At 44.9% G+C, this 27151-nt stretch overlaps 1 protein-coding gene across 1 annotated transcript; it reads left to right on the top strand.

Moving 5' to 3' along the window:
* On the top strand, nucleotides 1-27151 carry LOC130476507 (polycystin-1-like). The gene is made up of 17 exons (XM_056848456.1): nucleotides 1-415; nucleotides 4907-5060; nucleotides 5520-5778; nucleotides 6289-6484; nucleotides 9011-9178; nucleotides 9577-9720; nucleotides 10760-10970; nucleotides 11727-11850; nucleotides 12287-12436; nucleotides 14017-14081; nucleotides 15113-15327; nucleotides 16437-16551; nucleotides 17153-17325; nucleotides 21115-21317; nucleotides 22295-22486; nucleotides 25429-25583; nucleotides 26959-27151. The coding sequence occupies exons 1-17, from the start codon at nucleotides 121-123 to the stop codon at nucleotides 27149-27151; spliced, it is 3012 nt and encodes a 1003-aa protein (XP_056704434.1). The 5' UTR covers nucleotides 1-120.

The raw sequence follows: 27151 nt of genomic DNA, 5'->3' as shown, positions 1-27151 counted from the left end.
GGGAAAAGGGCAGACGCTAGCAACTTGCTGTGCACGACCCCCTCTGAAGAATGTCTTTTCTCTGTGCCCAGAGCACTTGCTGAGCAGCTGGCAGAGAGCCAAGAGGTTGTGCAGGTCACCATGGATCTTGCCATCAACCCCTTCCCATTCAACTACTACACCAACTCCTCTATTTCCACCCGCCTTGCACTACTGGAGTTCACCACCCCAACGGGAGTGCCTATTTCAGTTGCCAGACTATCTAGAGAGAGAGCCATCAGCCTGCGGTTGCCAGCTGTACAACAGAAGCCACAGGACTTGCCCCAGAAAGAGATCTTCATCCCTTCAAAGGAGTCGGTTAACTTTACTGTGAAAGTGGAGTTAGGCGGTAATGCTACCAGGACACACATCCACGTCAGTTTCACTGTGCTGAAAGGTAATAGAGGAGGGGAAACAGGGTGGAAGGGAAACAATGGGAGAACCTCAAGTAGGCCCAACTCAGGAATTTGTTTCATAATTAAGATTGCCAACGTCCAAGTGGTAGCCGGAGATCTCCCGCTATTACAACTTATCTCAAGGAGACAGAGATCAGTTCCCTTGGAGAAAATGGCCACTTTGGCAATTGGACTCTATGGCATTGAAGTCCCTTGCCTCTCCAAACCCTGCCCTCTTCAGGCTCCACTCCCAAAATCTCCAGGTATTTCCCAACCTAGAGCGGGCAATCCTTTTCATAGTGCTCTTACAAGCAGGACGAGACCTTTGCCAAACTACAAACCTTTGTTTGGGCCTAGAACTCAAACATTATATTCTCTATTTTTTCAAACTTTCTTCTATCCTCTGATGTTGAGTTGGCAGTGCAAACTAGGTTTTGTGTATAGCCATATCCAAACACGTCCCCACACAGAAATATAGAAATGTACTCATGTACATACAGAAAGACGGTAATGGAACTACTGCACATGGGCAGAAACAAGCAAATATTTGCATAGATAAACACTTAGACTTGCAACCCAACCAAATCTAGGGCTCCTTACATCTGGAGACTGGAGCCATAAACGAACAAGACATCTTTTGACAAACCTGAAAAATACCCCAGGTTTCCACAAAAATATGAAATCTTAAAAAAAAAAACATTGGTTTTTTTAAAACTCAAATGATAAAAGGAGTGTCTGTAGCTTTAAGAAATGGATAACCTCAGTGGCGATTGCCAGGCAACCACGACAGTTTTGCCAACATTCCAGGCTTGGTTTCTGTCAGCAGAAGACAAGGGGAGGGGGCAAGGGCACTTTCCAGGGCTGTTTTGGCTTTGAGGGAGGACTCATCAGGGGCTAGGGTTGCCAGCTCTGAGTTGAGAAATACCTGGATATTTTGAAGGTGGAACCTGGGGAGGGAGGGGTTTGGGCAGGAGCAGGACCTCAGTGAGGTATAATGCCTTAGAATCTACCCTCCAAAGCAACCATTTTCTTCAGGGGAACTGATCTCTGTCACCTGGAAATCAGTTCTAATTCCAGGAGATCTCCTGGCCCCACCTGGAGGTTGGCAACCCTTTTGGGGGCAAGCTAGGCAGCAGCCACCCAACTCGCTACCGTCTGACTCACTTAGGACTGTTTACTGCTGTTCAACAGCAGCCACCCTATGAAAGGTTAGCGTAGTGACTGTTGAGAGGGAATTAGAGAAGGAAGCAGGGAAAGGGGAGAGGCTCATATGGTTGCCAACTCTGGGTTGGGAGGGTGGAGCCTGGGGAGGGCAGGGTTTGGGACCTCAGTGGGGATAGGCTGCCATAGAGTCTGCGCTCTACAGCTGCCATTTTCTCCAGTTTAACTGATCTCTGTAGTCTGAAGGTCAGTGGTAATTCTGGGAGATCTCCACGCGCCACTTGAAGGTTGGCAATGGGAAACTACACAGGGGCTTTCAAGGAAGGGAAACAGGAAATAGTGGAGGAGGGGAACATGAGATGCCCCCTGCAAGTCCTCGCGGTTATGCTGCTTGTGAGTCTGCCCTCTAAAACTGCCATTTCTTCCAGGGGGACTGATCTCTCTAATCTGGTGATCACCTATAATTCCAGGAGAAACTCAGGCTACACCTGGAGGATGGCAACTCTTAGTCACTGAGAACTAAGCCTAAAACTGGATTGTCTACTTTTATTTTGGATGTGTTAAAGTCGACACATAATGATAGTTGCCTATAGGGCTGTCGATTCAGTTCCATCTGACATGGAAAACAGCCAAATTTTCCTCGATTCGGCGGTTTCCAGTTCAGATAGAGCCGAAGTAAAAAAAGGCGGGAAAACTACGAGCCGAAGTCGGTGATTTCGGGCGGATGCCGGATAAATTCGTACAAGTTTGGCACCCCCGAATCAGCATTCTCCCGCGGCCAATAGTGGCCCAAGCTGGGTGGTCTTCTGGCCAATCAGAGCAGGGATTCTCCCTTTTGAATTGGCCAGGAGAAGAGTATTAAAACTCCCGAGTCCCTCTCATCCTGTCTGTCCCCTCCCGAGCTCATTTCCTTCCATTTTGATGGTGCTGCTCCTGAGAGATCCTGAGCTGAGCTGCTTACTGGAATAGGATTGGATTTACTTCTTCTCCCTGCTCCTGCTGGAAGACATCCACACAGTTTGATTTTTGGGGTTTTTCTCTATACCTTTTCTCCTGTGTGTGTGTGTGTGTGGGGGAGCAGATTCTGTGTGTGTGGGGGAAAGCAGTTTCTATGGTTGGAGGGGAAGCCAAAGGGGGGCTGTTGCCTGTTCTGCCAGGGGGTTGCCCGCTCGCCTCTGCGGGAGTGTGCGTTCTGCCTTTTTCTGCCCGTTGCCAGTTGGTGCGGTGGTGCGTGCGTGAATCCCCCTCCGCTCGGCACCCACGCCTCCTCCTCTTCCTTGGATCGTTTGTTTGGGGTTGATCCGAGAGCCATACTGGTTTGAGGGGGGGGTTGCCCTCTTGCCTTTGTGGGAGTGGGCGTTCTGCCTTTTCTGCCCTTTGCCACCCTCGCCTGGAGTTGAGTCAGTGTGGCGGTGCAGCGTGAGTCTGCCTCTGCTTGGCACCCGCTCCTCCTCCTTGGTTCGTTTGTTTGGGGTTGAGCTGAGCCATACTGGTTTGAGGGGGGGTTGTTCTGCTGGGGGGCTTGATTGCCTCTGTGGAGTGTGATTTGGGGGGTTATCTGTCCTGGGGGGGGCTGATTGCCTCTTTGCAAGTGAAATCTATCGATCCTGAAGATACGGAATTTGTGCAGGTCGCACTTACGCTAGTAGCATTATAAGATGCACTTTGGCTGTGTTGAAATGAAAAGATACATACATTACCCATGCTAGTTACGCTGTTTACTTATGCTTTGAGCGTTGTAACTACTCCAAAAGTGCATCCAACATCGGCTCTTAGAAGCCAAGGACTGGCTTCTACTGTGTGTGTGTGTGTGTGTATGGGGAAAGCCAAAGGGGGGGGGGTGACTTGTCCTGGTGGGGGGGGGGCTTGATCTCCTCTTTGCGAGTGTGATTGTTGCTGTTTTCACTGGTTGCCACCTTCGCCTGGAGGCCAGTGTGCGTCGGTGAGTCTCTCTCTGGCTTCCCCAGAAACAATGGAAGGTTTTGCCTGGGATTTGCTGCTCTCTGATGCACATTAAGGATTGCCGGCTCCTCTTCATTCCAATGGGCGGAGGGGGGAACCCCTTCCAGACCCCATAACTCGGGACCCCCTGACCCAATCTGCACCAAACTTGGGGGTTCTTGCAAGAAGGGTCCCCTCAAGCTACACTGAAGGTTTGGGACCTCTAACTCCAAAAATGCCCCCCCCCGGAGCCACGGAAAGCTGCAAATGTGCTTAAATGGCATTATTTGGCCGAATTTATTCGTGAACGCTGAATTTCATGCCGAATTCCATGGATCTGAATAGGGGGCGTTCAGACTTCAGCATTTCCCAAATAAAAACGGGCCAAGTTTTGCCGAATCCGAATTTTACCGATTTTTTTTCCCAACAGCCCTAGTTGCCTACCAAGCTGTGACGTACATTTGACAGAACCAGTAATGGTAGATTTTAGGAAAGCAATATATTTATGCTTGTTAAGTTCCTTAAGGTGCCCTGACCTGGATTGCCCAGGCTAGCCTGATCTCATCAGATCTCAAAAGCTAAGCACAGTTGACCCTGGCAAGTATTTGGATGGGAGACCTCCAAGGAATACCAGGGTCATGACATGGAGGCAGGCAATGGCAAACCACCTCTGTTAGTCTCTTGCCTTGAAAACCCCACCAGGGGTTGCCATAAATCAGCTGTAAAGTAAAAAGTATCTGTACAAAATACAAGTGATTCTTAGCATGGTGTGAAAGGGGAAATCAAATGATCAAAAATATAAAGTTTGTATTTATACAAAGTTACTTCAATTAAGCATGAATGTGGAAGGATAGTCTTAAAGGTGAATCTTTATCAGCTTTATAAAAAACAACCGAATCTAAACACTGCAACATTCTAGGAAAGTAGTAGGATGTGAACTCTTCTGTGTGTGTATGTGTTTGTGTGTGTGTAAAGTGCCATCAGGTTGCAGCTGACTGTGACCCCTTATGGGGTTTTCAAGGCAAGAGACTAACAGAGGTAGTTTGCCACTGCCTTCCTCTGCATAGCAACCCTGGTATTCCTTGGTGGTCTTCCATCCAAATACTAACCAGGGCTGATTCGACTTGGCTTCCAAGATCTGCTGAGATTGGGCTATAGCATGCTGCCTTCCCTCCCAAACTCTTTCTACATAGTGCAAAAAGGCATTTGCATTTGAGATTTAACACCATGCTTGAGCCACAGGACTAAGGTCCTAAACCCCCTTGACAGGAATGATTCTCCACCTAATTGGTGCTTTCTTTCCTTTCCTCCAAGATGTCCTTATTGGGAAATAAATTCCAGCTCTCCACATCTGTTACAGTTGTATTAAAATGGATCTTCTTTGTTCCTAGGCTTCAGCCAGGAGAAGAAACCCTCACTCTGTGTCTATGGACATCATGCATCATCTCCCAATGAGTTCCACTACAGTCTGAAGAAGGAAATTATCTTTTTTAATGGTCTGGAAGGAAGCAGACGCAGGGAGGTCACCATATTAATTTCTTCTCTGTACGTGTTTATCTTTCTAAGGAGCAATACTCTGCTCTCTGGCTTTCTCTGAGATTATGGTGAATCATTTCCTGGCTTTTGATACCTTTGAGCAACAGAGGCGATGTGAGTCCCTGTGCCAGTAAAGATCTTGCTTTGAACCACGAGGAAAAGCAGGGTATAAATGTTTTAATTAATAACAAAATAAAAATCTGCCCTGGACCACTACCCCATAATTACACATCTGAAGTACGTACAGGTTTTAATTGATTACAGAATAAAATGTTATGCTGACTTCACAACATAATATAACTTTGGGATTTCTTTCAGTGCAGCCCTTTCCTCTTTCCTTTCTCTTTGGTCATTGCCTATACTTTTGACAGCATAGAAATCTACAGGTAGCTATAACTGTTCATGAATGGATCACATTGCTGTGCTTAATAAAAGATCATTTCATAGCTATCCGTCTGTTCTGCCTAGAAACCGCCTCAACGAGACTCATCAGGAATATTACATCAACATCACCAGTCACTTCTGCTGCTCTCTCGTTACTGCCCATGTCTCTGTCTTTGTCAGTCTCTGCCAGTACTTCCATTTTCCCAGCATGCAGTGGAGCATAGAGGGCGTGGCCCCAACAGCTGCCTCTAGCCCCAAGGAAATTGTATGCCAGACACAGCATCTTACCATCTTCGGGGCTAGCCTCTTTGTGCCTCCTCACAGTGTTGTCTTCTTGCCACCGGTAAGTTAAGTGGAAGGTGATTGGGTAAATGGCATATAAATAATGGTAGCTCTATTGTGAATGCATTGTAGGTCAGGGTTGCCAACTTCCAGGCACTAGCTGGAGATCTCCTGCTATTACAACTGATCTCCAGCCGATAGAGATCAGTTCCCCTGGAGAAAATGGCCGCTTTGGCAATTGGACTCTACGGCATTGAAGTCCCTCCCCTTCCCAAACTGCACCCTCCTCAGGCTCCACCCCAAAAACCTCCCTCCAGTGGCAAAGAGGGACCTGGCAACCCTATTGCAGAAAGATATCTGGTTGGTAAACTTTTCCACCCACAAAAGTATGACAGAAGACTACAATTTGAGCCTCATGTCTAGTGACTCCAGTCTGGTAAGGGAGGAAGATTCTGACTGTCTTTGCTTGCTTCAGTTTCTCCACTGGTTGCACCGTGTTGGTTAGCCTGTGGCAGAGCTTCTTGTTTTCTCTCCCTCCGTTTTCTCACTTCAGGTCTCTTTTCTGTTGCAGAAGGGGCATTCTCAGCAGAGCCCTTTGGCAGTCATCACTTGCTGTGTTGTCTTTGCTATCTATCTGGGACTAGCACTGATATCCCACAAACTGGATGATATTGATATCACTCGAGCGGGGATTATCCCTCGGTGTGGCCAGCCTGGACGGTACAAATACTGGGTGATCGTGAAGACTGGTTGGAAAAGAGGCTCAGGTACAAGGAACAGTGACTGTTAATTTGACAGTCAATTTAAGGTGCTCTCACACTAGGCCTTTCCCCCAGACTTACTTAAGCCTCAAATTATTGCTTTTCTCCCCCCACTCCCGAGATGTCATCCTGTCTTCTCAGAATGCCTAGTGTTTTTTTTTTTAATTAAAAAATTATTAGGTGCATGTCTTCAGTGTTAAATATAATTAATAATAATTGACTTTCCCGCTGACTTCCTCCCTCCCTACAAATATCTGGTGACTTCTTTGTATTAATATTTTCTAATCTTTATAAGTCATTATTTTAATGTTATACTTTCCCCTTATTTAATATATTTCGATAAGCAATAATGATATATTAATAATAAAGAGAAAAAAAAAGAAAAGATCATTTAAATATTAAAAACAGAGACATAGCAAAGCACATTAACATAATTTTCTCCATTCACTCATCTCTGTCATATACAATGGATTAGATCTTTAAAAACTTTATATACCCTTAAGTAAAAAATTAGGTTGATATCATTTTTTTTCTACCCCCCCTTTCCCATATTAAGAGTCAAATTGGTATTCTTCCGGCTTTCTTTATCAGAATGCCTAGTTTTAGCTGTTTTTCTGGAGAGCCAGCATGGTGTACTGGTTAAGAGTGGTGGTTTGGTGCAGTGGACTCTGACCTGGAGAACCGGGTTTGATTCCCCACTCCTCCACATGAGCGATGGAGGCTAATCTGGTGAATCAGGTTGGTTTCCCCACTCCTTCACATCACGCCAGCTGGGTGACCTTGGGCAAGTTACACTCTCTCAGCCCCACATACCTCGCAGGGTGTCTGTTGTGGGAAGGGGAAGGGAAGGTGATTGTAAACTGGTTTGATTCTCCCTTAAGTGATAGAGAAAGTCAGCGTATAAAAAAACCCCAACCAACCAGGGGAGGAAGAAAAGTTTGATGTGAGAGGTTCTTAGCACATGCCAGCCTTTCTGCCTGGTTGGGTTGGAGAATGGCCCTGGCACCAACTCCAGCCTTTGTAGTAAGGAAGGGGCAGACAAAAAGCAAGACAGATAAAACTAATAAATAATTTAAAACAGGGCAACAAAAATAAAGTGTTTTTAATGGATATAAAAACCAACTCTTCTTCTTCTTTTCAAGTTTTCATCCCAGTTGTAATATAGTCCCGTGAGATCTAAATGACATTGCGGTATTGTCCAATCTTAGTTTGGAGGCATTATTTCTAATGTGGTTGAAGATGGTGTATAATCCTATGCCTCTCCATCTTGCCCATCCATCATTACTAGGTCTGAAAAGGCATCTCTTTGCTATGGAGTACCTGCTATGGAGTACCCTTGTCCATGTCATTTCCTTGAAACTAGTCAGGGTTGCTGCCATCATCACAGGATCCACTGTTCCTACAGATCCCAAATTAGACATTTAACTTTGGTAGTGTAAAGCAGGGATCAGAGTACTAAAAGCTATGCCCCTCTCCTCTAGATTTTCTATATTTATGGAAGGCAGGAGGCAATTGAGCAGAAGAAACAGGAGAATAGACATCTTTATAACCCACAAAAGATTTGGTTCTTGCTGAATCTACTAAGGGCTCTGTTAATATACCGTATATACCCATGTATAAGCCGACCCGCGTATAAGCCGAGGTGCCTAATTTCTCCCCAAAATTGGGGAAAAATTAGGCACCCGCGTATAAGCCAAGGGTCAGCTTATAACCCCCCCCCCCCACAGGCTTACCTGGCGGTGGGCTCCTGGCGGCGGGAAGCAGCGGATCTGGCGGGGGCGGCCTTCCTGCAGCTGCAGGAGGCCCCCCCAGGCCGCTCCTGGCGGCAAGAAGTGGCGCGGGCCTGGCGGCCCGGCCGCAGGGGGCCTCTAAAGGCCGCTCCCGGCCGGGAGAAGGCGGCGGGGGCGGCTGGGCAGCCTGCCTCCGGCCGCACGGGGCCTCTAAAGGCCGCTCCCGGCCGGGAGAAGGCGGCGGGGGCGGCTGGGCAGCCTGCCTCCGGCCGCACGGGGCCTCTAAAGGCCGCTCCCGGCCGGGAGAAGGCGGCGGGGGCGGCTGGGCGGGCTCCCTGCAGCCGCAGGGGGCCTCTGAAGGCCGCTCCCGGCCGGAAAATGGCGGTGGCGGTGGTAAGTTCCCCCCTCCCTCCTCCTTCCCCCCTCCCCTCCCCTACTGTATTGACCCGCGTATAAGCCGAGGCCGGCTTTTTCAGCCCTTTTTTTGGGCTGAAAAACTCGGCTTATACGCAAGTATATACAGTATATCCAATTTTCTTCAGAAAGCTTAGATCTCTCTCTCTCTCTCTCTCTCTCTCTCTCTCTCTCTCTCTCTCTCTCTCTCTCTCTCTCTCTCTCTCTCTCTCTCTCTTTATGGAAAAGCCCAGAATGCAAATTATTATGGATATATGATGAACAATCTGTTTCTAAAAGACTTATTTTGCATTTACCATTTATCAGCCATCACTGACTATGAGGCAATAGTATTACACTGTAGTCTGCAGAAGAACATTACTTCCTGCTATCTTTATATCTTTTCAAGGTACCACAGCCCATATAGGGATCAGCTTGTATGGGCTGAACAAAAGCGGCTCTCGCCATCTGGACAAAGGCTGGGCTTTCCAGAGAAACAGTCAGGACATTTTCCAGGTGGAGACAGATGCAAACCTAGGAGAGATTTGGAAGATCCGTGTCTGGCATGATAACACTGGTATGGCCCGTAATTAAAAGATGCTGTTTATTACAAGTCAAAACATCTGCAATCTAGCCCTGCAAGTTGACTAGAAACAGAGTAAATTAGATGAATAAATCAACAACAGCCCACCAAAAGCCTTTAGGTGCTCAAGAGCAGGTCATGAAGGCGATGGCCTTCCCCTGTTGTTTCTCCCGAGCATCTGGTACATGAGCATCGAGGTTCCATTTAAATACAACGGATAGACCTTGCTTCCATAAACTAATTTTTAAATGTACCTGGATTACTGATCACCGTTGCAGCTGGTAGCAACTTTTTCTAAGTTAATTGCATATTGTTTGGAGAAGTATCTTGTTTTGTTGACTTGAACTACTGCCATCTGGTTGTTGCTAAATCGTCTTTCTCTTTGCTTTTAGGGCTAGATCCTTCTTGGTACCTGGAACATGTCATTATATGGGACAAGCTGACGAACAATATGTATTTCTTCCTGGTGGAGGATTGGCTGTCTGTAGAAAATGAAAAGAATGAAGGAATGGTGGAAAAGGAGGTGCTGGCAGCATGTGAGCATTAGCCCGGTAGAACTGTGATTCTGAAGCACAGTTCCCAGCAGGTTACTTTGAAATCCTGTCCAAGTGTAATCCCAGTGCTCTTTCTCTTCACCTTTACTTTTTAGAAGGGGTTTTGTTGCTCACCTGGCCCTAGGAAGTGCAGTTCTGTGAGTAAACTATCAATCTCCAATTCTCTGCATCAAACTACAATCCCAAGGAATCTTTAGGGGAAAACATGACAGTGAAATTGGTATGAACCTGCTAGAATTTAATGCAAGTATGCCTTTAGCTATACCACAACAGTCTGTAATCATCCCCTCAGGCATAGTATGGACAGTAGAGAAGAGGGAATTGGTGGAAGTTTACCCCCGCCCCACATGCATGAGGAGAGGTTCACTTCTACTTGTGCAAGGCAAGGGATTAACTCCAGACAACTGTTGTTCGTTTTCTTCAGACATTCTAACATGGCTAAATATTTGAGTATTTTTATAATCTGGTCCCATTCACTGAAAACTGGGGGAAACGTTTTTGATAAAAATGAAGATTTCTATTACACTCCCCCCTCCTTCTCTCTTGGCATTTAATGCACTTTTATTCACTGCAGTTTGTCAAAATAGAAACTAAAAATGATTAATTTTCACAAAAAATGCACAATATTTCTGTGAGAAATTTCTTTATTTCACATTTTGGAAGTGGTTTTTTAAAACATATTGCTTGTATTTGGATTGATTTTTTTACAGGGTAAGTATCTTTTAGGAAAGTGAGGTGCCAATATTTGGAAGGGAAAGTGAGGTGCCAATATTTTAATAACTATTCTGAGGTTTATGTCAGTATGCATATATGAGAAGTTTCACACATCTCTACCAATATAACTGATGCCCTAAATGAGTCAGCAGTCAAAGAATTATGTAATTCCAAGGATAGTGATGTGGTTAAAGGAAATGATGATCGCTAATTAGGAGGGCAAGGTGGTGTTTACACTCAGGAGGTGGTGTTAGGAGGAGGAGAGAAACAGTGATAAAAGAGTGATAATTGCCATTACTGTTCTCAGGTCCCCAGGAGCTGAAGTACTTTTCCCGGATTTTCCCTGCACAAATGCGCCTTGGCTTTTCTGACTGGCATGTGTGGCTTTCTGTCTGGAGCCGCCCTCCCAGCAGCCGTTTTACCCGTGTGCAGAGGCTCACTTGCTGCATGCTCATGGTTAATCTCTTCTTGGCTGCCTGCACCACCTGGTATGGAGCCATAGGTGTTGAGGGTCACAGGTGGGTCATTGCATCTTGGTGACAGGGGAGCTTGTGGGATCAAGAGAGGGATGTACAGAAAATGCCCCCCCCCAAAGCCAAGAATGAACTCATTAAAGCATTATTGGGAGGAAACCTTAATGGATTTTTAAAGCAAATTGCTCTTCTGGAGCTCCAAACCCAACTAATGCACGGCTATATTATCTGTGTATTCTAAAAGCTAAGTCCTTATGAATGAGTTTGCATAAAATATGACTCTGAAGCCAGATCGACTTTCAAAATCATTGTTCGCTAAGGGCCAGATCAGACGACATTGAGGAATAAGGATTGGATCCCTAGCGTGTAATTTAGGCTGAAAAATATATGATGGGGCAATATGGACAGTGGCTGCTGTGCTTGGAGAGGGTAGTTAACTCCCTTGCATTTACACTGTTTGTCCAAACAAAATGGATTCAGGCTGCTTTTAGTCCAAGCAGGGAAAAATACAGATATAATACAAGTACCTGTCTCCCCCCTCCCCCAACTAAAGCTAAAAGCAGTTTGAGGGCCAGTTTTAACTGGGGGAATGGCACAGGTGGTGGTGGAGAGAGTTTACCCTCCCCCTTCCCGTGCCACAGGCCAATCCATATCTGACCTCCATATGGCTATTCTTTTCAGGATAAATATGTAATCAAGAATCACAGATTCCTAGCCTCAAGTGTTGTTTGATCCCAATTCTAGGCTCCAAGATTAGTTACTAAATGGCTTGGTCTATTATGGTTGTTTTTTTCCTTACAGCCACCCCTTGGGGAAGCAGACCTCTGTGACAGCAGAAAGCATTGCAGTTGGAGTTGTTGTGGCTGTAGTGGTTTACCCGATACAACTACTATTCATCTTCTTCTTCAGGAAAACCTACAGTAAGGTACAGTTCCCACCCATTGCAATCTGCCATCAACCGCAAACCTAAGGGAGAAACATCCTCCTATCATACAAAATAGTGGTCAAGCAGGGAAAACCCCAGAAATGGACAAAACCACTCAGTGTAAAAATAGAACAAATGTAATGGTTACCACAACAAACAAATCTACAAGTGTAGTGGAATTCCAAAATACCCAATCTACATCAGATCACTGGAAACAGATTGGGCATGAAATGTATACTGATGTGGATTTACTTCTTTAGAAAAGCTTCAGTACCTTGTAACTTCATTCCTTGATTTGTCCAACTCATCTGTAAGCAATGAATTGCTCAGTGGGGGTACTGCTGTTTGCCTCTAAGACTAGCTGTGTTACAGGAACCCTTTGGAGCGCTAGAATAGGAAGGGAAGATATTGTGAACACGTCCCCTGTTTCCTGCAGGTTGTAATAGAAGACCCTGACTCACCTGCTCAGGACACTCAAACTGTAGAGATGGAAGTGTCTCTGAACTGTTCCAACTTGGGCAGCTCCTCTTTCTTATCTATCCCTGGGAGAATGGAGTCCATTGTGGATGTGGGTTCTGTCAGCAGCGTGAGTAAAACTGTTCTGTGAGCTTGCCGATGGTGACAAAAATAATTTCCTGAGCATGGAAGAGGGCATGCTTTCGGCTTTCAACTGTGCCTGTAATCAGCTTTCCCTCCTCGTCTTGGGACTCCTGCTTTCATTTGAATAGAATGTTTAGAATTATATTTTGTGTCAACGTGCTTCACGTACATGATCTTGCAACAATCCTATATGGTAGATCACTAGTATTAACTCTGTATTGCAAATAAAGTCTGAACGATAGTGCCTTACCTAGTGAATTCTTGATTAGGTGAAATTTTAACGAGGGAATTCCTGGTTCACCTCTTAATTACTGCACTGCACCAGCTCTCTGCTGCCACCTACAGTTTTGTTATTCTACTCAGATCACATCTGAAGGCATCTTGTATTTTTGAAAATACATATTTTTCTACAGATCCCAGCCATATAACAGAATGCAATTCTTTGTTGAGCCTAAATCCGCTACCTATATTTTGAAGAGTTGTATTGCAGAAACAGTTTTAGCAAGTGCAACTTATTGTGTGACTGGGCTGTAGGGTGGGGGGGAAGCCATTTTTGCCTAAGTTCTGTCTTCTACACTCGTATAAAAAGCAGCCTAGTTCTCTGTTATAAACTCACTGTAACACTTAGTTCTTTCCGGGCTTACCTTTATATGGCTGGGATTCTAAACCACTAGTGCAAGGAACTCATAGAAGCAGCTATTCCCCACCTTTCCCTTCCCCTCTAGCAGCCCCCAGTGACCCTTGAAAAACTAGTACTGAGGATTCATGAGCAGAGCAATCCTGAGTGGGGGGGGGGGCAAACCGGCTCAGGAGCCGGCGTGACCCCTGAGCCAGTGTAAGTGCCACTTGTGCTGGCTAAACTGGGACAGAAGCTGGTACAGGGCCACTTACGACGATACTGGGGAGCAACACATTTTCCCAGTGCGAAGGCTCGCCCCCGCATCAAAGGGGGCATTCCCAGGGGCGCAGCTGGTTTTAGTCAGCTTCCAAAGCCCTTTTGCCCTGGGAACGCCCCCTTTAGCCAGCGCAAACCTGTGCAGGCAAAAAGGCAGGTGTAGCCCCGTGAAACCCTATGGAAGAGTTTCATGGGGTTTTGTCAAAATTGCCTTTTTGTCTTGCTTATTTTGGGCCAGGATGATGTTCAGGAGGCGGTGCAATTGCGCTGTCCCCGTCCCCGACCCAGCTACCCCCCCTTCAGGATTGTGCTGTAATTGCCTTGTAGGATAGGAGGCTGTAACACATAAGGGGAATTAGGAGAAACAGCCCTCCTCTTTTGCTTACAGAAGAAGCTTGGAGGAGCAAACTCTCAACTTGCATGTGGAGAAAATTCACTCAGTTTTTCTTTTCTCACTACTGCTCACCATGCTATGTGTTATTTTGCCCACAAGGGTCGCCAAGCTCTCAGGATTATCTTCTCAGGGGTCACTGAGGGTTTCTGGGAGAAGGGTAAAATGAGTGTGTGTGTGTGGGGGAATCTACTTCTGTTCTCATGGGATCCCGAGGCCTCTGACTTTATGAGGTATTTGCAGCAAACCTTTTTCATCTGTCTACTTTTGCTCTTAACAGGAGTCCCCCACGAGTGAAACTCCAGCTTCCAACAAAGAGAACTTCATGGGAGTGAGAAAAGACAGGTAAAAGAGAGTTGGGAAAGGAAGAAGACTTCTATCAACTCATCTGATAATCCTTTATTTAAAGTGCAAGTGACTCTAGAGATTGCAACAGACAGGAGGGACATCGAGAGGTGATCCAGTGGACGTAGCAAGTGGTCTTTAACTAAAGTTCCCATATCATTTTTTAATCCTTGGAGAACAGATCCTAGACATCTTTTCCTTATTTCACCATTCATTCCTTGTATGATGTTGGATTGACATGTACATGATATCAAAGCATAGGGCCAAATAGATGCTTTGATGCCCCCTTTGTGTGAAATGTAGCATTAGCAGGGGCATCCTAAGCACAGTTACAGTGAATGGAAGAATTCATGTGGGGGGGGGGAAAGTTAGAATGAGAAACTATTACCGGTATATTCTGAGGTTAGTTGGATAGCACCCTCCAAACTAGATTATTCATTAGACTGATTTCTATGCAGCATCTCCCAAACGATTTAGGGCAGTTTGAACCATGGTAGTAAAAAGAAGACTAAAAAGGAGGGTTTCCTGTGATGGTTAAAATTGTCCAAAACTACTTGGTGTGCAAACTCTGCACAAGAAAAGGCACCCACATGGCTTGCCTTTGGGACTGTGACCAGGCTGCTAACGCAATTTGTGAGGCAGTATCCGATAAATCCTTCAGGACTCTCTTTGGCTTTTCCATCTGTATCTGCATTGCTTACCAGAGAACATGAAGCCTACTCAAACCACACATGCCTGGTGGTTCAATGCTATATATTTGTTGCATTTGTATCTTGCAGCTTCTCCAAGGTGCTCAGAGTAGTGTGTTAAACCTTATGACAAGTCTGTGTGGTAGGGTAGGCTGGGAGTTGCTCAAGACTATTCATTGAGCTGTCTTAGCTGAAAGGAGATTTGAATCTGGCTTTCCCAAATTCAAACCCAGAAATGTAGCAGCTCTGCCATATTTGTTCTTTCTACCGGACCAGACTGTGTGAGCTTGGCTCATGCCAGAGGACAGACCTTGAGAATGTGTCATTTTTAAACATCCATAGGATTGTCACACAATGGCCCTCATGCGACAGCATCTTTGACATCCCTGACTTCTGGAACTCTGATTCTTTGACAAATCGGAGTCGGATTCTCAAGAGGAAGAAGGCCCTGGCAAAGCTGGGAATGGAGTCCCTCTTCAGCTCTGATGACGACCCCTTGTCGTTTTCCTTAGAAGATTCTGAGGACAGCAGGAAGTCCAGCTGCAGCCATCGCTCAGGTAACCTAAGCCAATCGCATATTTTTTGGCTCCTGTACTCAACATTTCTCTCACAAGTTTTCTGTTCCCCAGCTTACTGTTAGGGATTTGACAATGGTAGGAAACTGATCAAACGTAGAGCTGCAAAGTTTAATTGGTAGACAAATCAATAAAAACTTTAGTGGATTAATCCAGGCGCAGTTTTAATTGGTGAGGACAAATTCTGATTGATTAAGAGCCCCGTGGCGCAGAGTGGTAAGCTGCAGTACTGCAGTCCAAGCTCTGCTCATGACCTGAGTTTGATCCCGATGGAGGTCGGTTTCAGGTAGCCGGCTCAAGGTTGACTCAGCCTTCCATCCTTCCGAGGTCGGTAAAATGAGTATCCAGCTTGCTGGGGGTAAAGGGAAGATGACTGGGGAGGGCACTTGCAAACCACCCCATAAATAAAGTCTGCCTAGTAAACATCGGGATGTGATGTCACCCCATGGGTCACAAATGACCCGGTGCTTGCACAGGGGACCTTTACCTTTTAAGGGCACATAAGTTTGAGGCTAATTTGGTTCTGAAAAATATTACGGCCTCTCTGTAATTTGTAGCGTTTCCTAATTAACTGTAAGCTACATTACGTACCACAAAAATACCAACAATGGGGTGGGGGTAATTTACCATTTTGTTTGAATTAAATTATTTAAGCAGTTAAAGGCAGATGATTCATCAATTAAAAATTCCTTGATTGGTGGACAGTCTGATTTGTAAAGGAATAGGGATAGTGGTGGAATAAAATTCCAGAGCCTGGATTAATGGACTACTGCTGAAATGGTACATTATATTGTTTCCATTAGAGGCAAAATGATGGATAAGGGGGAAATGTTAAACTCTTTGTTTGAATGAAAATGAGTTATGCAGTTTGTTTGCTATGAGCAGGAATGAGTCACCACAGGTGCAATTTAAAAAGCAGCCACTGCTAGCTGAACAGTTATCAGAATCAGTCTTCATTTCTAGGGCTTTGCCACCATTTCTCCATCTACCTTTTCATTTCTGCTTGTTGATATTCCCATTGACATAGATACAGCAAGACCTGGCCTAGCAATGAGGCCTCCGTGTTTAACTCCAGCTTTTCTTATCCACAGAGAGAGTTTTTCTTGGTTCTGTCAAAACCAAACCTCAGGAGAACATCTCTGACTGTGTCACATCTGACAGTGGAAGGTTTTCACCAGAGGCTGAGACAGATATTGTCTTTGATGGGTATGTAGGTAGAATCATAGAATCATAGAGCTGGAAGGGACCACCAGGGTCATCTAGTCCAACCACCTGCCCAATGCAGGAAATTAACAACTACCTCCCCCCCCCCGCACATCCCCAGTGACCCCAACCCTCCCCCCACCATGCAGGATCCCACAATATAGATCTTTTGTTGCTGAGATCTCTCATTTAACTAAAGATACCTGAATGGGGAGAGCAAATGCATAATCAGTCCAAACCTATTAATGGTACCTCTTCATTAGTTTAGATAAAAAAGAATGATTTATCTCTTAATCAGTTCTAATATAATAAATATAGCTATTATTTTGTCTTATTATTTATTTAATTCATTTTATTTATTTAGAAAATGATTTTGGCCTCATGAAAATCCAAGGGATGGTCAGCCAATGAACACCCCTGGTTGGGAGGGCCTGAGCCAGCCTCAGCTTAAGTGGGAGTGAATAAAAAAATGTCTCTACTTCATGTGGCACTGCTGGTCTCCAATTTCCTAAGTAGCCACTGTGCTTCACACCTGTCTTAATAATTTTGGTACATCCCTTAACTTTAACTTTAGCACATTTCCCTCCTCCTTTCTGGATGGCAGGATGGAAAGTTCCTGCAGTGGCTGGTCTGATGGGATCACACAGCATGGGATCAGTTGGTACTTTTTACGGAAGTCCATGTCTTATGTTTCTGCTATGACAAGCATCGGCAGTGCTGCCCTTTCTGATCTGGAACCTTCTCACTCCCCGGTTTCATCAGTTACCACCCGGATAGGTGTGTATGAATCTTGGAGAGGATGCTAGAGATTTTACCACAGTGTATCTCCTGACACAGATTAGTTTTTTTTCCTTTGCATACTTTTATAACTCTCTCTTGTACATATGGTCACAGTAGTTAAGGTGCGTATTTCTCATTGCACATCAGAATGAAGATTCTGTTCTGTGTTAGTGATTTTTGAGTTCAAGATCAGAGAGTTGTAATTATGCCAGGTTAATTAATGTGGAACGTGTACATACATCCATACAAGTCACCAGTGCCAGTGAGCAAATAAAAGCCTTCATATCTATGCAGAGAAAGGAAGACAAGACACTTTCAGGGCATTCCTAAAATGTGGGGAAAGGGGAAAGGATACAGCAATATAGATGTTTTGCCTGATCACATTGTAATCCCATGACAGAATTTGATTATAAATTCTGCAATGTAGGGGCAGAACTACACATTATGTTTAGTTCTATATGTCCCGGGAGGGGCCCCCAAACCCCCTTCCCGGGCCTAGGAACAACCCCCACACTCACCAGGGGGCCTCGAAGGGCGGCGTCACCGCGGCTCCCTCTCCCCCCAGCAGCCCTGCAAGCCGGCCGGCGAGGAGGGAACCCAGCAGGAGCCGACGCAGGAGCCGCCGTCAGACGCCCTGCCAGCCCGACCCAAGCCGCGGCAAGAGCCGCAGGCTGCCGCCACGCCGGCCCAGCCGCCGCCGAGGGGGCCGGGACTCAACCCGGCACCAGCCCAGGAGCCCCAGCCGGAGGCGCAGCATGCCGCCCCCGCACCGGCGAGGCCGGGGCAGCTGAGGGCCGCCAGCCTACAGGGCCGGCGGCCAGAGTAGGAGCGCCCGGGAGGGGCGTGGAGAGGGCCGCGGCGGGAGCAGCCCCACCCGCGGCCCAGCTGATCGGCGGGCGGGCGAGGGCGGGGAAGCGACGGGGGCCACGCTTGAATGCCTATGGCATGGAAGCCAGCCCTCCCCGCCCTTATATGGAGTTCCGGGGGAGGGCTAGGGGCGGAGCTGGGGAGGGGCTTCTCTGGCCTGGAGGGATATAAGGCCAGAGAAGTCTGCCTGCCGGGGAGGATACGAGAGCCAGAGTGAAGCTACAAGGTGTGTCCTGTGGCAACCTGGCGACGACCGAGGGAGAGTCGAGCTCTGACTCCCCCTCGGATTGGTCTGAGGCGGAAGAGATTGTCTCAGCCTCAACATCCTCCAGGTCAGAGACCCTCGCACCGGCCACGCCCAAGGAGCAGCGCGACACTATAATAATGTCAAAAGACATCCCTCCCCGCAATGTAACTGTTGAGGCTACTTTTTTGAGAAGCAGAATGGTGGGAGAGAGGAAAAGATCTTTAACACTTTCCTCTTTTGCTGTTTTCCTACTGAAAAAAGCAACCCTCAAGCTGCTCTTTACTCTTGTTGGGGAAAACTTGTAATAATAATAATTAAACTCCAGCAATAGGGTTGCCAACCTCCAGGTACTAGCTGGAGAACTCCTGCTATTACATCTGATCTCCAGCTGATAGAGATTAGTTCACCTGGAGAAAATGGCTGCTTTGGCCATTGGACTCTATGGCATTGAAGTCCCTCCCCTCCCCAAACCCCACCCTCTACTTCAGATGGCATTGCTGGTCTCCAATTTCTTAAGTGATCACTGTGCTTCACACCTGTCTTAATAATTTTGGTACTCAAAATTATCAGGCTCCGCCCCTAAAACCTCCAACCGGTGGCGAAGAGGGGCCAGCAACCCTATACAAGAAGTTGCAAAAACCTCATGGGGTTTTCAGGACAAGAGATAAGCAGAGGTGGTTTGCCATTGCCTTCCTCTGCATAGCTACCCTGGTCTTCCTTGATGGTCTCTCATCAAGCTAATAACCATGGCCAAACCCTTCTTAGTTTCCAAGCTCTCGTGAGCTCAGGCTAAGTCTGGGGTATTCAGGCTATTGGGAAAATGTATAGGTACCCACATTTTCCCTCAGCAGGTATATAAACAGCTCAGAAGTGGCATCAGGAAGGGGCAGGAGAAGGAAAGATAAGACCTTCCTCCATAACATTCTTCTATTCCAAAAAAAGCAGCACAGACTTTGAGAGGCTAATAATCAAACAAAAGGATAATCTTTTAGGTAAAATATACAAATTATTACTCAGATATGAAACTGAACAAGTGAAAGGTTGTATGGTAAAGTGGATGTAGAATTGTAGAAAAGAAATTACAATGCAGCATTGGGAACATTTATGGTCAAAATCCATAAAATTTACTGATAGTTACAATTTGAGAGAGAACTGGTATAAACAGTTTTACAGATGGTATATAAGTCCAGTGGACATTAAAAACATGAACAAACATGCTGATAGCCGATCCTGGAAATGTAAAACAAAGGATGGGGCTTACTTTCATACCTGGTGGTCATGTGAGAAAGTTAAGAAATTCTGGGTAGATATTCATCAAGAAATGCTGAAGGTTTTAAAAACTGACTTTCCTCTAGACCCAGAGATAATGTTGTTAGGAATATTGCCGACAGTACTGGATAAGAACAACAGAGAACTTTTAAATTATATGATAACGGCAGCCAGAGTCACATTAGCATCAATGCGGAAGCAAGATAAAATTCCAGAGATTGAAAGATGGCAAGAAAAAATGGCAGAATACACAGTGATGGCTAAGCTGACACATTTGTTGAATAAAAGACCTTTAGGAGAGTTGCAAAAAAATAATAATGGAAATGCTATTTCAAGTATGCAAAATTGTAATTATGGGGAACTTATTGCCATGTAGATATGATATAAGTATCTAATAAGAGTCGAATAATAGGTATTGAGAGATGTTAAATATAGTAATTTCACTATTGAATAGTTTTTTATATAGAATGCTATCAAATTAGTATTAAGAGATAAAATAGTAAGTATAAAAATAGAAAATAAAAACGGTTATATAGGGTTAACAGGATTTTAGTGATTCCTTAGCATAGTTTCTCCAATATGGGTTTTATCAGTAATTAAGTGGGCTGTGTTATATGCTATGATAGGTATAGGCACATTTTAGAAGGGGGGAAACTGCTATATGTTTGTTGTGTGTATGTGGAGTTAGTTGTGTTTTTGTGTTTAATAAAGAAAAAAAATATTTTTAAAAAAGCAGCTGCAACAACCTTCATTTGGAAATGGGGTGGGGAGAGTAGTATAAAATGATTCGTGGAACTAAGCATACTGCATTGGTCCATCATTACCCTTTTCTGTAAAGGCTCCTAGAATTTGGAATGCCCTAACGAAAAATGCCTGGCCCACTCTTTTCTTTTAGACTGCAAACAAAACTATTTTGCTTAAACACATCTTTGGAGGAGGAGGAGAAGTACATTTAGGAAACTGTTTATTGTTTCCTATATCTGTATTTGTAATTCAGTATATTTTGATGATTTTGTTTCTTATTTTGTGATTTTTTAAAATGATGTCGACTTGGTTGTGTTAGTTGCCTTGGACACATAGAAAACTGGGATAGAATTAAATTTTAAATAAAAAATATTACCTCATTCAGTTATGAAACATAATGACGGTGGTGAAAAATCTGCTTGCTTTCTGAAATAGGGCATGGATCTATTTATGGTTATGTGACGGACATAACGGCCTAGAAATAGTTGAGGTAAGGGCAATTTTGCCCTCTTCTGCTGGACTGATACTTGACATTACTGGTAGTAGAGATAAAAATGATTCTGTACATCATTTTTGTGAGTAAGGTTCCCAGTACTATCCCAGACAAGGGGGATTTGACCTGTGCACAATCCTCATCCTGGGTTGTATTTTTTTTCCAGGGGTACCCCGAAGAACTCAGGAATGGCTATTCCCTGCTGGAATGCTGCCAGCAATCTACATGTTAATCTTCTTGCTGGTAGCTGGCTGTTTCTCCATCAACATCTGCTATGGTTCTTTCTTCCTTGAACACACTACCTTGATGTGGCTGATCTCCTCTTCCTGTGCTTTTATAACTTCTGTCACCTTTCTGGAGCCACTGAAGGTGAAGTTAAAATACAATAGAATTCACAGGGTGGTGATTTTCTGTGTTGTTTTCACACAACCATGAAAGGAATTATTGAATGAATTCTTTTTTACCGAAAATGGAAATGGAAAAGAGGGTGGTTAGAGGAGAAAGGGGATGAACTTATTGGGTTTTATATATGGTTAATATGGCAGAGTTTGCCCAGTCATGGAAGCGTGATATTGAGTGCAATTAAATCAAATTTACATTTATTCAAGTTTAGTCTGTTAACATTCTTGTTGCAGTTGATAAAAGATAGAAAGCCTAATCTAAAGAATACATTTCTCTATACAAGTGGCTAGCTAACCCAGCGTCATGTGAGTGCAAGTATGATTGCATTGTTTTTACAGGCGAGACCAGTAGAAACGTCCTGCCTCCATGCAGACCATGTGGAAAAGAGAGAGACAGAAATGGCTACTGAGAGAGAGATAGGAGGGGTTAGAAGGCAGTCCTCAGGTTCAGGCAAAGAGGAGCATCCCGTTCAAGGGATAACAACTACAAACTTAGAGAAAATTAGCCCCCCCCCCCCCATGTCCAGGCATGCTGAGTTGCTCTCACTCCAACAGAACTAAAGTTGCCAATGTCCAGTTGGGGTCTGAAAATCTCTTTTAAAGTATGCATTTGTAGCTTCTGATAGAGACTCCTTTCTAATGAGTCTAGTTAAAGAGGACTTGAGGGAGAGAGAAAGAGACCAATGAAATCCTGAAAGTAGGGAGTCATACAAGGATTGTGTATGGAATTTACAAACACCATTAGAGGGTGGTGTACATAGCTCTCAGGTAGTCCTCCTAATTTTGGCTAAAAATTGTTAGAAATAAAAAGAAGCCTTGAAAAGCAGAGGCAAGATCCTTTTCGCATTTAGTTGTGTTCTGTTTTCTGTAGCTTGTGGTGCTTGGCCAGGAGTAGCGCATGGCATATTTTATCATCCTCTGACACCAACTTACCTGTTCTCTTAGGTGGTGATTGGGGCTCTGCATGCTGCTCTCATTAGCAAGCCAGTGGAGAGTGAAGGTGAGATGCTGGTGGATGAGCCCTTGGTGAAGCAGATGCCTGAGAGAGTTGGGAAAGTACGAGTGCCCTGTGGTTATGGGCTGTTGCAAGCCAAGGAAGAGGCCAAGAAGGTCCGTGTACTCAGGGGGTTGATGCGGGTAAGTTGACCCTTTTATCCAAAGGAAGTGTGTCTGTATCACAAAGTGAGCAGCTGTAGCTCATTGAGAAACCACTGACTTTCTATATTTGCATATTAGAAGTCCCCTGGCATTATTAGCTTTTAAGCTTTGGGGTACCTGGTTTGAAAGAGGACCCCTGCTTGAGACCTTGATGAACTACTGGACTAGATGAACCAACAGTGCCATCCTAGGAACCACAATGGCTGGGGATGGCATGGCCTTACGCCTCCATGGAGGTTTCCCAGCAACCATGGGTGGCTGGGGGTGGGGGAAACGCCCCATTGCAAACAGTGATGCTGGGCCACAAAAAAAATGGTGGTGCAGCAACGCCATTGCGTTAGGGGGCGTTCCCAGCACAAACGGGGTTAGGAAGCTGCCTAACAGCAGCTCCACCCCCTGAACACCCCAGGAACGCCTCCCAGGATGCTGGTGCAGGGACTTGTGCTGGGAGAATGCTGGTGGGAGGCTGCACCGGCTTCCAAGGGCTGCTCTGCCAGCACGGTCCAAGGGGGCTGATGTAAGTGGCCCTATTCCGGTGTCTGTGCCAGTTTTCATGGTGCAAGTGGCACAGATGCCGGTGTAGGGGTCACACTGGCTCCTAAGAGCAATAGTATGACTCAGAAATGTAATGCTTCACCTTGTACAGTACTCAGCACAGGGGTGGTAATGGTGATGCTGATGGTATGTGTCATTGTGGAATGCTGGTCCCCCCCCCCCCACATGTCTGAAATTAATGTGTAGTGACATAATAGACTCCCTTTGCCCTCTGTCCAGAACACCCCTGTGCAGCATCTGGCTGCTCTGTGGGACACTGCCTTACTTTCATACATCATAGGAACATGGCTTTTTAGATTGGCAATGTCCCTTTGACTTCAGTGGAATCAGAAGGGTGTAACTCTGTTTACAATTGCACTGTTAGCCTGCCAATTGACCTTTAAAAAACAAAACAAAAACAGGCCTATCTAAATAATCAGTTTTCCACTGCAACCTGGTTGACAAGGCCAATGGCATTGTTTTTGACCTACATTGATGGCAAAAGCCAAAACACACTCTCTTTTTGCATCATAATTACAAATTCCAGAGGGTAGACCTTTACAGCAAAAAGAAAAAAGATTTTTTGTAGCATCTTAAAAACAGATTTATTCAAGCGTGAACTTTCGTGGGCTAGCATTCAATTCATTCAGCATCTGATGGAGCAAGTGAACTGTAAGACACTGAAGGTTATATTACATAAATGTGCTAGTCTTTGCGTCAAAACAAACATGACAAAGATCAGGGATGTAAATGATAAGGATCTAACCCATCATCCCCCCACTCAGTTTCATTAGTTGAAACAGGACTTCTTGTGTGCATGCCTTAGCTTTTGAAAGGAAAACTGGGCTTTTAAAGGACGCCCCCTTGTTTTACCCTTTACTATACTAATAACAGTTCAGGGAAATGATAGATGACAAAAGAAGCTAGAACTGGGAGTTTGAGTGGTAAACAGCCCCTTGCAATGCAGCACTTCCGGGTGTTAAATGCATTGCAAGGGGCTGTTTACCACTCAAACTCCCAGTTTGGGGTGTGAAAGCTGGACAAAGAAGAAAGCTGACAGGAAGAAAGTAGATTCCTTTGAAATGTGGTGTTGGAGAAGGGTGTTCTGGATACCGTGGACTGCCAAAACAACAACAACAAATTAGTGGGTTATAGATCAAATCAAGCTTGAACTGACCCTAGAAGCTAAAATGACTAAACTGAAGCTATCATACTTTGGTCCCATTATGAGAAGACAAGAGTCACTGGGACAGACAATCATGCTAGGAAAAGTTGAAGGCAACAGGAAAAGAGGAAGACCCAACAAGAGATGGATTGACTCTATAAAGGAAGCCACAGCCCTCAGTTTGCAAGACCTGAGCAAGGCTGTTAAAGACAGGACATTTTGGAGGACATGGATTCATAGGGTCGCCATGGGTTGGAAGCGACCTGACGGCACTTAACACACACACAAAAGTATTATCCAGAATGTCGAAGTAGACTCTGGGGAGTGACCTTGAGGGAGATGCTGTCATAGGGAGTTGTCATAAAATCTGGGCAATCCAGCTGGTTGCACCTGGCATACGTTGTTGCTGCTAGATGAAGCCCCCAGCTATGCAAAAGCAGAGTGTTTTTTCCCAATGCCATCCATTAGACAATGGTATCACCAATGTTAGGACTTTCTGTGCCCACTAGATGTCAGAACATATTTAGATTTTAAATTTATTTTAAAAAGGCTAAAACTAAGGAAGAAAGACTGTTTTTTCTGAAAGTTGAAAGCAATAGGAAGAAGCCATCGTTGTCCATTATCACCAATCAAGCTCTTTTGCAGATTATTGTGCTTTGCAAATTTGGGGAAAAAATGTTGTGATGATAACAAAACAAAAGAAATGATAGTGTATACCACAGGTGATAATGGCTTAAACTGATCACCTTCAGCAAGCTTAAAACCCATTACCTGTCCCCTCTCTAAGAGAACTGTGGTGTCTTTTCTAGATTTTGCTAAACATTAGTTACTTGCACAAAGGCAGGACTGTATGGTTAAACAGTGGATAGGAAACAAGTCTTAGTTCAAGTCTCTGCTTTGAATTGTACTAGGCTTATAAAACAAGGATATCCTCTGCTGTCTAGAACTGTTGCCTGTCTGGTTGAAATGGATCTGACCACTATTAATGCCAGTTATCTTTTTTTAATCTAGTAGTACAGTTGTTAATCTTTTCACTCTGCCTAATATTACTTTTGTGTGTATGGAAATGAGATAATATATCCAAATTAGTGACTGGTTAACAGGTTTCGCCTCTCAGCCACCAGATTTCAGTCATTTTCATGTTCAAAATCTCTCATCTGCAGTAATGACATTCTATGCTACACCATTTTGGTTCCATGTTGTGTTGTTCCCTCTTCCCCAGAACTGCATCACTCACTTGCTTTTCCTCCTTGTGGTGCTGACCATCAATTACCAGAGTTGCTTCCATGACAGCAACATCCACCTTTTGCATGCTGCTGTCAAACAGGCCATCGCTGTAACAAATGACAAAGGACTGAACTTCACTTCTGTGAGCAGGTGAGCTCCCCAGAGAGAAAACATGAGCAGAAGAGGTAGCTTGCTATCACTATAGCCACTTAAGAGTTACATCGCAAGAAGATACCATGCTACCAATTTTTCAGGTTTGTCCAAGGGCAGGTAAGTGGCCCTCAGTAAAACCATAAATACAGTTGCACTGGATCTAGTTAATTCATCACATACTCAGACTTCTGTCAGTGTTGATTATCATTGCCAGATGCTACAGAGAGAAGAAGAGTTGGTTTTTATATGCCGACTTTCTCTGCCAATTAAGGAAGACTCAAACCGGTTTACAATCACCTTCCCCTCCCCTCCCCACAACAGACACCCTGTGAGGTAGGTGGGGCTGAGAGAGCTCTAACAGAGCTGTGATAGCCCAAGGTTACCCATCTGGCTTCATATGTAAAGGTAAAGGTCCCCTGTGCAAGCACCGGGTCATTCTTGACCCATGGGGTGATGTCACATCCCGACATTTTCTAGGCAGATTTTGTTTACGGGGTGGTTTGCCAGTGCCTTCCCCAGTCATCTTCCCTCTACCCCCAGCAAGCTGGGTACTCATTTTACCGACCTCAGAAGGATGGAAGGCTGAGTCAGCCTTGAGCCGGCTACCTGAAACCAGCTTCAGTTGGGATCGAACTCAGGTCGTGAGCAGAGCTTGTAGTGCAGTACTGCAGCTTACCATTCTGCGCCACGGGGCTTTTGGCTTCATGTGTAGGAGTGGAGAAACAAATCCAGTTCACCAAATTAGCATCTGCTGCTCATGTGGAGGAGGGAGGAATCAAACCCGGTTCTCCAGATCAGAGGCCACTGCCTCAAACCACCTTTCTTAACCACTACACCACACTGAACATTCACACTGAAACTATTAATGTTTTACTGATCTGTGTACAATTTTCTAACATGCTTGAGGTTTTATTAAAGAAATACTTCAGACCCACAGTGGATTCAAGAAGCTGACAAAAGAAATAGATGAGTACATTTAAGAAATGTACAAACTGCCGAATTTGGGTTCTTTCGACATTCTCAGACATGTCTTTTTCCTCCCCCATCCCCTTTGGTATTTCACATCTAGCCTGATGAAGAGTTCTGGGGAACTTGAAAGTTTGTGCATGCTATTCTGTGATAGTTTCATTGGTTCTAATAAAAAGGTACTTGTTACTGGTTCTGAATTTTTTCCCCACAGACCAACACAGCTATCTACAATTTTTGTAACTTCCCTAATGTGAATGTGCAATCAAACCCATTTGTTTTGATTTCAACCACGTTTATACAGGATGGATTTCACTGTCACTGTGCACAGTGACTTTGGCTATGCTTTGCCTTAATAATGTTCCACTTGACTGATGAATTGCACTGGTCCTCTTTGATTCTGCAGCTTTTCTGATATGCTGGGATGGACAGACTCTGTGCTCCTGAACTACCTTTACAACAACCCAAGGCTAACACTAGTAGGAGTGCCTCGACTCCACCAACAAAGCTTCACTGCAATACTGACTAGGGATTCAGGTGGGGATTCTGTCATGGCAGGTGAAGTGGGAAAGCTCAGGAAAATGAGGAAAAGGAAATAG

The sequence above is a fragment of the Euleptes europaea genome, chromosome 1 (assembly GCF_029931775.1).
Source record: "Euleptes europaea isolate rEulEur1 chromosome 1, rEulEur1.hap1, whole genome shotgun sequence".
NCBI lineage: Eukaryota > Metazoa > Chordata > Lepidosauria > Squamata > Sphaerodactylidae > Euleptes > Euleptes europaea.
Note: the sequence above shows the minus strand (reverse complement) of the source record. Positions and strands in the feature narration are given on the sequence as shown.